Source organism: Furipterus horrens, unplaced genomic scaffold, assembly GCF_987537825.1.
Source record: "Furipterus horrens unplaced genomic scaffold, mFurHor1.1.pri manual_scaffold_1, whole genome shotgun sequence".
Lineage (NCBI taxonomy): Eukaryota > Metazoa > Chordata > Mammalia > Chiroptera > Furipteridae > Furipterus > Furipterus horrens.
This window is the reverse complement of record NW_028327171.1, coordinates 92453595-92466418: the sequence shown is the minus strand read 5'-3', so window position 1 is coordinate 92466418 and position 12824 is coordinate 92453595. Positions and strand designations below refer to the sequence as shown.

General features: G+C 34.0%; 1 protein-coding gene across 1 annotated transcript in view; it reads right to left on the bottom strand.

Annotated features, from left to right (window-relative positions):
• Positions 1 to 12824, bottom strand: part of TRAT1 (T cell receptor associated transmembrane adaptor 1) — a 32307-nt gene that overhangs the window by 7648 nt on the left and 11835 nt on the right. Inside the window, exons 2-3 of the mRNA XM_090261339.1 lie at positions 10211 to 10321; positions 3934 to 3970 (exon numbers count right to left, since the gene is read on the bottom strand). Coding sequence (XP_090117465.1) covers positions 3934 to 3970; positions 10211 to 10321 — 148 coding nt within the window. The remainder of the gene's footprint in view (positions 1 to 3933; positions 3971 to 10210; positions 10322 to 12824) is intronic.

Below are 12824 nucleotides of genomic sequence, written 5' to 3'. Positions count from 1 at the left end.
TTGTCAGTTCAATTCAATATTGGGTTAAGCTTATTCTTATTCACCTTTGGCTAATCAAAGTAGATATGTTTATGCACAAGCGAGTAAATGCAAATGTGAAAGCATGCCTACATCTGTGTGTTTATGAATTTGAAAAGTTATTTTTTTGGACCTTCTTTCAGGAAATAATGATAGCAAGTACTTATTTAGCACTTATTGTTTGTCATGTGCTACTTGAACTGAATTTTATATATTCATTTATTTAATTCTTACAACAATCAGACCAAATAGGCACTATAGTAGCCCTAAGATACTACAAAGGCAAGGAATCTAAGGCACAGAGAGGTCATATATTTGCTAAAAGTTATAAGAGTGGTAACAGACAAAATTGGGATTAGAATCTTGATTATCTGTGCTCTTAACTGTACCTTTTACTTGCCCAGACTTTCACTTTGTACAATCCTCTAAAATTATGTTTACTAAGTAAATATTAATTGACATGGATGTTTAAAAAATAAAAGGCCAAAGAAATATTGGCAGATGGAATAAAATGATTGATTGCCTATTACATTCAGATGCTGTGCTGTGTTACATACATTATATCAAAGATCCAGTGAAATTCTGTCAAAATGCTATTATCATTCCCCGCTTCACAGATAAGAAGTTGGAGATTCAGATAGATCAATGTATTTTCCCTAACCTTATGTGTAATACCAGCAATAACCACCAATTATGAAAGCCTTTCTTCATGCCTGTGCTCATCTGACCCTCAGATGCATTTTGTTTTTATGTCTACTGTGCATATAAGGAATTTACAGCTCACAGAGGTAAACTCTCCAAAGACACATAGGCAGGAGCTGGCAGTGCTGGATTGTAATGCAAGTCTGGTCCCAAAGCCCTGACTCTCATTTGTTCTTGATGTTTGATTAAAGTTCCATACAGCCTCATCTGAGTAATCCTGTAAGGATTACAGCAGACATCCCACCATTGTCACCACACAGTAAAGATGGTTCTGGTGACCAGCTTTCACAATAGCAGTCTGGGAACAGAGACCCATCAGGCAGTGAGAGTGACATTTAATAAAACTGCTTTAATTTTGAGATTGCATATCACCAAGAGCTCTGGAGAGAATGGCATCAAAAGAAAGAAAACAACTCTTATCTCAAGGCATAACAACTATATTACTGTAAGCCACAGTATATGAAAGAAGACAGTATATGTAAATAGCAGGTAGTTGTCCTTAAATCTTTACAGATCAAATGACACCTGCATAAAATGGTTTGAAAAGTCTAGATGCTGGCATGGATTTTGCTTATCTTATAACAAAGAAACTTATTTGTAACCCTTTTTCCCATCGATATTTTAATATAGCTTAATATTGGGATACAGAAAAGACCCTGCTCATGGTTTTTCTCTGGCAATGCAGAGAATACAATAACAAAAGGTAAAGAATTTTTAATAAGACAACCAATCTATTTTCTTAGCCCACACAGATAGTAGATACAGTCTGCAAATGATAAATCATGTTTAAAAAATGAACATCATTTTGTTCCTCATGAATGAAAATAAGAAGTGATTTAGAATGCAGTGCCCTGTGTCTACAGGCAGGTCTCAAATGATTAATCATCTCAAACAAAATATTATACAGTAGCAGTTGCCCAACTAACAAATTTATATATATATATAAAAGTTACTTGTCAGTGCCAAATAGCTTCAGCCTGTTGCAAATAAATACCTAATAAGCTTCAAGTGCAAATGTTTGGCAGTGTTTTACATGGAAGATTAATTACTATTGAAAATAAATTCATAAATAAGCTTATATCCCAGAGGCCAGCGCACTTCTGATTTGGGGCCGGATCAGAGTCTCCATTGCTCAGAAAGTGTCTGACATATGCTGTCCTCTGACCAGTAAGCACATATAATGACACTCCACAGTTTAAAATAATATTACCATTTACTAGGGTGCAAATTTTCTGCTTTCACATGTATTTTTCTCTTGTTTATATTTTAAAGTTGTTATTTATATTTTATTATTGTTTTATCGTAAGTCCTTTCAGAAAACATATCTTAAGACTTTATCATCTAAGTATTTTAAATAATTAAATTCAATTTTTAAAAAGTCATTACTTCTGCCTGGGTGGCCTTGGACATAAATTCTCTGAGTTACAAATTCCTTATTTATAAATCAAGGATATTAAATTATTTAATCCCTATTGTTCTTTCAGTTCCCAAATTGTATGATATCCAAATAAAAATGGAAGGTATTTTTACAAAACTAAATAAAGGTATTTTAAGGGACTAGAAAATTGCCAGATTGAGGAAGGAGCAAGCTTAGGGTATATCAGAAGATGGTTTGGGTAAGTGTTAACTTGATTTGCTTAAATAGATATTTCTGTGAATCAGCAGATATATGTTTGGGATCCAAGAGTATATATATGTTATTTAAAGACATGGCTAATTTTGTCTCCCAAAGTACATAATCAGAAATAGACAAGTTGTGAAGTATATGCATAAATGTGTGAATTAACATGTCACCCATTTTTTATAGATAAAATTTGCATTGTATAATCAAATTTTGCCTAAATGGAGATTCATTACAATAGATTGATTATTAAACCCTTGAGAGGATCTGCATCTTTCCATCTTTGTATCTCTATTATTTGTTGAATGAATTATGTTAAATGTTATAAAAGAAACAACCTCTTTTTTGCATGTGCCCTACAGCAAAGAGTCTGTTTGCTTTGAAATGGGTATTTTATCAATTTTCCCTTCTGACTCATACTATCCTCATCCCCAAACTACCGATCTTTAGCAAAATGATCAAGTCACAAGACTTTCTTTCATACTGCATCTTAATTACCCTTCAAATGACAAATATCAAATTAATTGTCAGATTAAATCATACATAACTATATAGAATTTTCTGTTACATTTTTTGTAACCAAATCAGCAAATTACTCTTGATTTGAGCTAATCATTTGAAAATTATTTCATATTATAGAATCCAAGGTTGAGTATTCATAAAACTGAGTTGTGTGTGTGCGCATGTGTGTGTGTTCATGTGTGTGTGTGAACCTGCCTGCAGCTGATAACCTGCAGAGACATTTCTACATGGAGAAGGAAAAAAAATTTAGAGACCAACAAAAAGCTTCAAATCTTATCCTACTCAACGAGAAAGCTCTGTGTTTTTGAAAGACCTTTAAGCCTATCAGTCTAACATTTCAAAAAGATACTGAAGAGTCCTCAAGGAAATTCTTTTTATTTAGATTTTTTTAAATCCAAAAGAGAAATCTCCAGTCTAATGACACATTTGGGTCAGAATATATTGTCTAAGAAAATGAAACTTCTTTATTATGACTCACACCATACACCTTTTTAAAAAAGTATCACACTATACAATTCTCTGCAATTATCTCAATAAGTATTAAAGAGAATAAGTTATACCTATGACTCTATATTATTTTAGAGTTGATTTATCACATTTCTCTAGTGGTTGACAACCTTAAAAACAGCATACCACAAAGTGGCCTAGTCAATGCATGCATGTAAACATACCTTAAATTTTATTAAGTATTGCCAGATTTCTTTTCACCCTGGATTCTTCAGGGCCATACAATTTTATATATAGTTAGACTGCATTCTTATAATCTAATCTGAGTCACAATCTAGGATATTTTCTCTTGAAGTTGATGATAATTCTGGAGATAACAGATTAGAGTCCCATTCCGTTCTTTACCCAGCTCTCTCATTCACTCAGGGTGAGTAAGTAACTAGGGCAGATAATAATGTTATAACTTCTAATTTTCAGATGAGAATAAAAGTAGTTACAACTTACATTTCATTTTATTTGTAACCCAAATATAATATCCCTGAGTCAAACCTATCAGCAATATAACATTTATCACTTTCTCTTATTAATTGGGATTCACAACACATAACTCATTTTCTACACACCTGGGAATGTAGTCATCAGAGTACCTGTATATTTTACCTGAAAGATATTAAAAATAAACAAAGTAAAATAATTTTTGACATACATTTGTTAAACCTTCTAGAAAGGGTTATGAGGGAAACTTAACCTCAATGTTAGTTAACATCTTTGATAAAACCATTTGATCACCATTGTTTGAACTAAAAATAAATATTTTCTCTAATTTGGGCCAACAATAGTCAATATTCTCTTTTGATAACTTGGGAGTGAGATATAGGGCAGCAGAAGAAAGGAAATAATAAAAATTAGAGCATAATTGAATAAAATAGAGAACAAAAAGACTGTACAAAAACATTAGCACAGCAAAGAGCTGGTCCTTTGAAAAGATTAATAAAACTGACAAACCCCTGGTTAGAACCACTAAGGAAAGAAATAGAAAATACATAACCAAATCAGAAATGAAAGAGAAGTTACCACAGATATCACAGATATATAAAGAATCATATTAGAATACTATGAAAGACTGAATTAGAAAACCTAGAAGAAATGGATAAGTTCCGAGAAGTATACAACCTTCCTAGAATAAACCATGAAGAACTGGAAAGTCTAAATAGACCAATGAACAATGAGGAAATTGAAACAACCATCAAAAATTGCCCCAAAATGAAAAGTCCAGAACCAGTTGGCTTCACTAGGGAATTCTACCAAACATTCAAAGGAGATTTGACACCTATCCTTCTCAAACTCTTCCAAAAAATTGAAAAAGAGACAATACTTCCTAACATATTTTATTAGGCCAACATAAACCTGGTACCCAAACCCAGCAAGGATAACACAAAAAAAGAACACTACAGATCAATATCTCTGATTAATACAAATGCAAAAATCCTAAACAAAACACTAGCAAATCAAATACAATAATACATTAAAAGATAATACATCATTATCAAATGGGGTCCATTCCAGGAGCCCAAGAAGGGTTCAATATATGCAAATCGATCAATGTGGTACACCATATTAACAAAAGAAAAGATAAAATCATATGATCTTATCAATAGATGCAAAAAAAGCATTTGATAAGATAGAACATTCATTTATGATTAAAACACTCAATAAAGTGGGTATAGAATAAAGTGCCTCAACATAATAAAGGCCATATATGATAAGCCCTCAGCTAATATACTCAATGAGAAAAAGTGAAAGCTTTTCCTCTAAGATCAGGAACAAGACAAGAATGCCCACTCTTAGCACTCTTATTTAACATAGTTCTGGAAGTACTAGCCAGAGCAATCAGGCAAGAGAAAGAAATAAAAGTAACCCAAATTAATAATAAAGTTCTTTTTTAAAAAATGAAGCCCAGTATTATCTGAGTCTCTGACAATGACTCAGACACAATAGTGACCAAATAGAGATCTTTCAACTTTAACATATGAAAAACACTGTGCATTGGTAAGGAACTAGCACAAACATTTCCAAATATTCGAATGAATCAACAAACACTTACAAAGATCACTTTTAGGTAGATTTATGTGCAACAAAGTTATTCTCCAGAGGTCATTAACTGTTAGAGAAACATTGGAACAACTTATCAAAATCATCACATTGGAGGATAAAATGGGCAAGTCACATGTCAATGTGTTTGAAATAACTCTGTGATGGACCAAATGAGAGAATTTTTTGCAAAACATATACACCAAGCAGCTATGGGACCAAAAAGGATGAATGTAATCCACTGGGGGTGTATCTAAAATACTCTTCTGCTAGCCGACAGAAAATGCCCTACCATGAGCTACACATAAAAAATGCAGCTGTTTTCAACTGTCTTCAGATTAGTCTCACGAATGTGAAAGCATGTAGATGTAGGGAGAAGTATAGAGATGTCTGCTGTTGCATAAAGCCACAAGTTAATGAAAGTTTGAGAAGCATAAACAATACCAATGAGCATAAAATAAAAATTAGTTAATATAGGCCAAAAAATTGTAAATTGGAAAATAGAAAATGTGTTGATTTTTTTATATGACAAAAATTATTATACTCAAGTATTCAATAATTATTCAGATTTGTCTAAAATTAAAATGCATATGTATCACGGGACAAATTAATGGTGAAAAATCAGAAGACACTGGATTTAGGCAGAAGATCTTTAATGTATTTGCCATGTGACAACATGTAAATCACTTTAAAACTCTGATTCTCGGTTTACCCATAAGTAAGGATAATAATGCCTATATCAGGCAAGTAGATGTAGAAGATAAATAAAATAATTTTGTAAAAACCTCATAGGAAATGAGAAAGTTGATTTTTAATATTATACATTCTAAATCCATATCACATAACAGGCCACAATTTAATTGGGCTGATTGGAATTGGGAAGTTTATTCATTAAATGTATTAGCTGAAAACAAATGATATAATTAAGATGCTATTTTAATGATAAAATATTTATAAGTCAAGTTTGATTTAGAATGAAATAATCAAATCTCACCTTTGGCAGAGGTATTGTCACCAACTGAATATTAAATTGAAAGAAAAGACAAAGAACTAAAAAATGTGAAAACAAAATAAAGAGTGGCATTACTTAAATAGAATAAGAAAAAATAAGTATGGAGTAAAAGTATTTCCATAAAGATTTTTTTAATTAATGTGGATTTTCCATGCAGATGGCTGGAATATGAATGCTGGTGCCTGGAGTGTATACTAGTGTAATGTGTAAAAGGACGGCTCTATAAAACAAAAATGTAGTTGGATGTATTATCAACCAGAGAAAAACAGAAAACAATTTTAGACCAAATAGATTTGTGAGGGGAAAAAAAAGTGGAAGCAATTACATAAAGGATGCAATATACTAATGTAATGCTTAGGTAAAAGGAAAGGAACTAAAGTAATGTGAAGAAAAAAATAAGTACATAATAGGTTAAAAAAAAATATTATATGACAAGACCAACTGCAATGAAGAAGCATCCTGAAGAGGGAAACTCAGGAGAAAAGATCAGGGACACTACCACATTCCATGCTGCTCTTAGGATTTAGAAGTGTCATCTGGAGCCAGGCGCTCAGGACTTGTATGGTTTTAGTTTTACAATGCTTACTATAAGAAGCGTCATAGAATATGAGCTCCTTAAAAAGGGGAGCAGTAATCAAAAGCCTAAAGGTTACAGCTAAGGAGAAAGGTCAGCAAGCTCAGGCTCCTGAAAAGAGTTTGCTCTGTCATGAGGGCTTACAAGTTTATTTACAAATAACTAGAATAATTTAAAAGCTACCTAATCATTTCAATGGTAATCAGTAAAACAGTACAATACAACCACAAGAAACAACAGCACATGGCTGAAACTCCATAATAAAAAGAATCTGATACATTTTTAATGTGAAAAATGTGCCATAATTTTCTAGTAAATAAGAGATACACTGATAAGACTTTGATGTATGAGCAAACCATATACTTGTTCATCCTTCTCAAAACAGAGAAGAAAGGCTGGATAAAGGTTTTGGGGTTTTTTTGTTGTTGTTGTTTGTTTGTTTGTTTGCTTTAAAGGAGAAAAAATGAATTCAATCCTATCAGAAAAAAGTAAATAAACACAACCTTCCTAAAAAAAAGATTTGGGCTGAGAATCACATAAAAAATGAAAGATTTATTTTTGGGGTAAGGAAGATTGCATTTCAAAGCTTCTACCTAGCACTGCTACAGAAAGCATCAAGGACAGGCTTATCTCATTTATCTGATTGAATGTGAAGATATTACATTGTTGCTGGGATAGAGATAATCTTTTGTTAGCTATTTAATACACCAGCAGAGCTTATTCACTGACTGTTTGCCAAGGTGGAGTCATATCTTGAAAGTTTCTTAACCACAAAGACTAGCACAAAGATGCAAAAATAAAAAGTTACATGAGGCCAGGTACAGGGGTATTACATTCCCGGACAAAGTGGCAGAAAAGCTGGCTAATGGGATGGCATCTCTTTCATATTATTTACCTCTGTAGTGCTCATAGGTGATAGATTCATTTATGGTATGCCAGAGGCAGTAAGGTTTGTACAATTAAAAAAAAAGAAAAAGAAATCCATCTTTAAAAAGTAAAAGCCTGCTACTGTCTTTTAGCAGTGATCAACTAACTATGCATTTTAAGCAAACAATTCCCCAAAGGAGTTTGTATAGTGGAAAAACAGTATGGATATGCATAAAAAATGTACAAACTATCAAAAATGAAAATTGGAAAACCCAGTTGTTCTCTGGTGCCACATAAATCTCCAAATAATTATCACTAGAATTAATGGAAGAGTTGTCCTTTATTATTCAGACGTTTATTGTTGTCCTGTTTCCCACCTTAAATTATTTCACCTCTATAGTTCATATAAATTTTGAGTGATTATATAAAGAAAGGTGCTATTCTTAGCTTATTATTTTATATAAAGGAAGGAAACTTTTAAAAGGAGGTATCTGACAATGGGTCACTTGTGCATTTGATATAAACTTTGAAAAATATTTTATTTTTAAAGTAATTATTAAAGTCATTACTAATGAAAAAGTGTTGCTTGCCTAAAATTTTGTCTTAGGCATAGGAATGATATATTAGAGATCCTAAAGGAGTGTTGCATTCTTGGCTGAGGACATTTGGTCAACAATGCAAAAGCAGCATGAGCTGGTGGAGACCGTTTTGAACAGAGAATTAGAAAAATGGAGCACTTATCCATGATTTTGCTATTCAACAGATGTGTGACCTCAGCTATGCCACCTTTCTAGTATCTCTCATTCTTCTCAACCCCACATGACAACAATGCTTTCCTCTTCATATTTTACATTAGTATTATCAGCATTGAAGAAGACACTCCTGAGAACCAAGGACTCACCCCAGAATCTGACATTTTTTAAAAAATTAGCCTTACGTGATTTTTCTTGGTCACATATGTCTAACTTAGTTTAGTTAATTTCAATAATTTTTCATCTGTTAAAAGAAAATGTATTTATCTTTTCTATTTGTTTATTACCACCTAAATATTCTGCCCTTATTATTATTTTGGTCTAGAATATTAAGACCCCTCCCAAAAATTGTTGAACTTTCCCTTTTCTATCCATTCATCCATCATCCACCATCCATCCATCCACCCATCTACCTAATCCATTCATGCATTCATTGTACATATATTGAATGCCTACATTGTACAAATGGCCCTGGCTGGTTTAGCTCAGTGGATTGAGCGTCGGCCTGCGAGCTAAGTGTCGCTGGTTCGATCTTCCAGTCAGGGTACATCAGAGAAGGAAAACTCTGACTCCAAAAAACCTCCGCTGCCTTGCGGCATACCTCTTCAGGGGAAAGGCTAAGGGAGTAAACCCCGACAGAAAATCCGGAGCCGGAGTCCCTAAGGCGGTTTGACGTTGTAGTCAACACCGGCAACTCCTGCGGCGCACCTGAACCCAAGCTGTATCGACTCCGTCTTTCCCTTGGACCCTTCAGCTGCGAAGAGAGGGGGGGTCTGCTGCATGGGCAACAGCAGACCCTCCATATCACCCTGCCCAGGCTCTGTAGCTTCAGCGTCATCGCATGATGTCGATTCAACACGGGAGGAGACAGATACCATGTCACTCCTGAGTCGGACTGCACAGCCATTCTCAGCGGTGCAGATGGACTCTTAAGAAGCTACACCATCGTCTCTCGAGACGGACGGCTGCCGACGACGACATTGTACAAAGATTGTGCTTTTGCTGGGCATTACATTATTTCAATAATGCAAGTGAAGGTAAAATTCATGGTTACAACTGCTGCCCTGTTTGTTGCAAAGAGAAGTCAACAGTGGCAGGTCCCCTTGACCTGCCCTCCTACCCTGTGAGTGTCTAAAAACAAGCCCATGGTTCAGTCTATTGCTTTCTCAGTTTCCTTTTCATCCCAAAAGAGCTTCTGTACTTTAGAGGCCCTGACTGATGCTGAGAATTTTGAGTGGAACCTTAAAGAGCTAGTCTTCAATTTTCTCATTGCTCATCTGAGAGAATCTTCATGGCTGTTTCAGAATAGACTAATTTTATAGGTTGTATATTGGAAGAGGAAAAACATGTCTTATAAGGATACTCTCTTCCTACTCTATAACTTAAGGCAGAGATAAAGTTAAGATTGGGAATCTTTTGCATTTCTAATATGATTACATTCTTAGATTAAGAGAACTCATAGGGTGAAAAACATATCAAATAGATCTTCTGCAGATAAAAATATCCTGTTGGATAACATTTTATAAAATTGTCTTCTGTGCTTTTCCAGTGAATCAGTCTCTAGTCAAGCAGACCCCATATGGCTATTTCTCAAAATGTCTTACCTTGTTGCCGCTTTTCCATATAATGGAAAACATTGAAAATCAATGATATAACCAGAGCTAAAACCAAGGAGACTAGAATTGCCCAGACATAAAACTGGCATTCAGAGTTTCCTGCAAAATAAAGCAAACATACCCTTAATATAGGCAATAAACTTATTGGGGAAATCACTTCATAAACTACATAAATGTCTAACTGCTATGAATGTCTAATATATGAAATTAATATAAGATTGAATGTCAACTATAAATGAAAAATAAAAAAAAATACAATAAAATGTGCTTTATTTATTTAGTAGCTGCTTACCTATTTGTTTTGAACTGGGTATTTCCACAATTGAAACTATTGTAATTATTCACCATAAAGGATAAATCCTCTGCAAATAAATTAATTAACATTAAATGCCAAAGGCTTCTTACAGATTTCAAAATGGTTATTGGTAAACGTCCCTGCATTCAACATGGGCAAAAGGAAACATTCTTAGGCTAATGACGAAGAAGACATTTTATTCTAGCTACTAAAATTCAACAACTGGTGACTGATTATAAGAACTTTGGTTCAAAATCAAGAATATCTAAATTAGCCAGAATAATAATTTGCTGTACTTTTGCCCTTTCTTTCATCCTCAGACTATAATCATACTTGCTTTTATTATTTATGTAAAACTACTTACTCCCTTCTATTATTCCCAGTAGTATAGGACACTATGTGTTGGGATAAACCAATGATTCCAGAGTCACAGAAACCCAGTTTTGTCACAACTGGCCATAGAAGCTTTTCTCATGTTACTTTGAGCCACATGAATGGGTAACGGAGAGTTGATTGTGGTTCCTTTTCTCCTGTGAAGGCTTCTTTTTCCATTCCTGAGTCATAAAGGGTTTTTATGGTATAAAAATGCCTATCACTTGTCCTTGATTATTTATGGCAATCTTTACACATATATGAATGACTACTAAGATAATAAGCTTGATTTTGTACATATAATATAATATATATTATACATAAATTATATAACTTACTATATATAAAATTATTTATATTGATATGTAATATATAAACATAGGTATATATTATATATTAGCCTAATTATATATTAACCTAATATATATGAGCCTAATTATTATAATCGGCCTTTAGATTATAATACACATGTATATAATTAGGTTAATTTTCTTAGTGGTCATATATCCATGTGAATGCTGACACCAGAAAAGTAACTTGTGATTCTATAATACTGTATATTTATGTGTTCAACCAGTATTAATTAAACATCTCTTCTGTGCCAGAAGCTATGCCCTATATTAGGAAACCAAAAATAAAGAAAACAACATCTTGCTCTCAAGGGACTCTCTGTTTCATTGGGGGCAGGGAGAAGAGGCATAGATTTATAAACACATAATTAGAAATTCAAGAAATGCAGTGCGTAAATAGCTACAACAGAGACTGTGTACCTGCTAATCACAACTCTCTGTGACTACCCAAAATACGAAACCATTTTAAGCCCTTTCAAAAAGTTCAAATACTGATGTTCAACACAATAAACAGAAAAAGCAAACCCTTAATAGGAGGAAAATTAGTTTTGCTTCCCTAATCTGTCTTTCTTTTTCAATTTTATTGTTGTTTAATTAAATTGTTCCATTTTTCCCATTGCTCTTCCCTGCCCCACCCACACCCACCCCCCACAGTCAATCCCCACTTTGTTGTCCCTGTCCATGGGTCCTTTACACTTATTCTGTGACAAGACTCTTCCCCTTCTTTCCCTGTTACCCCCTCCCCCACCCCTCATGTTACTGTCAGTTTGTTCCTTATTTCCATGCCTCTGGTTCTATCCTGCTCGTTTGTTTGTTTTGTTCATTAGTTTCCTCTTATAGGTGAGATCATATGGTATTAGTCTTTCACCAACTGACTTATTTCACTAAGCATAACACTCTCCAGTTCCATCCATGCTGTCATGAAAGGTAAGAGTTCCTTCTTTCTTTCTGCCGCATAGTATTCCACTGTGTAAATGTACCACAGTTTTTTGATCCACTCATTTACCAATGGGCACTTGGGCTGTTTCTAGCACTTGGCTATTGTAAATAGCACTGCTATGAACATAGGGGTGCATAGGTTCTTTTGAATTGGTGTTTCAGGATTCTTAGGGTCTAATCCCAGTGGGAAGAGGAAGAATTCAATTAAAAAATGGGCAAAGGACCTGAACAGACACTTCTCCAAGGACATACAGAGGACCCATAGGCATATGGAAGGATGCTCAATATCACTAGCCATCAGAAAGCTGCAAATTAAAACCACACACAAGTCAGAATGGCCATCATCAACAAATCAACAAACAACAAGTGCTGGCGAGGATGTGGAGAAACAGGAACCCTACTGCACTGTTGGTGGGAATGCAGACTGGTGCAGCCACTATGGAAAACAGCATGGACTTTCCTCAAAAAACTAAAAATGGAACTGTCTTTTGACCCAGTGATCCCTAATCTGTCTTTAAATCATCCAGTAAAGAATACTTATACCCAAATGTTCTTTGTGCTGCTTTAACTTAGTCATTATCTTTATTTCAAATTTGACATTTGAATTGCTAATTGTTTTATTTGAATACCTATTGACATGGTCATG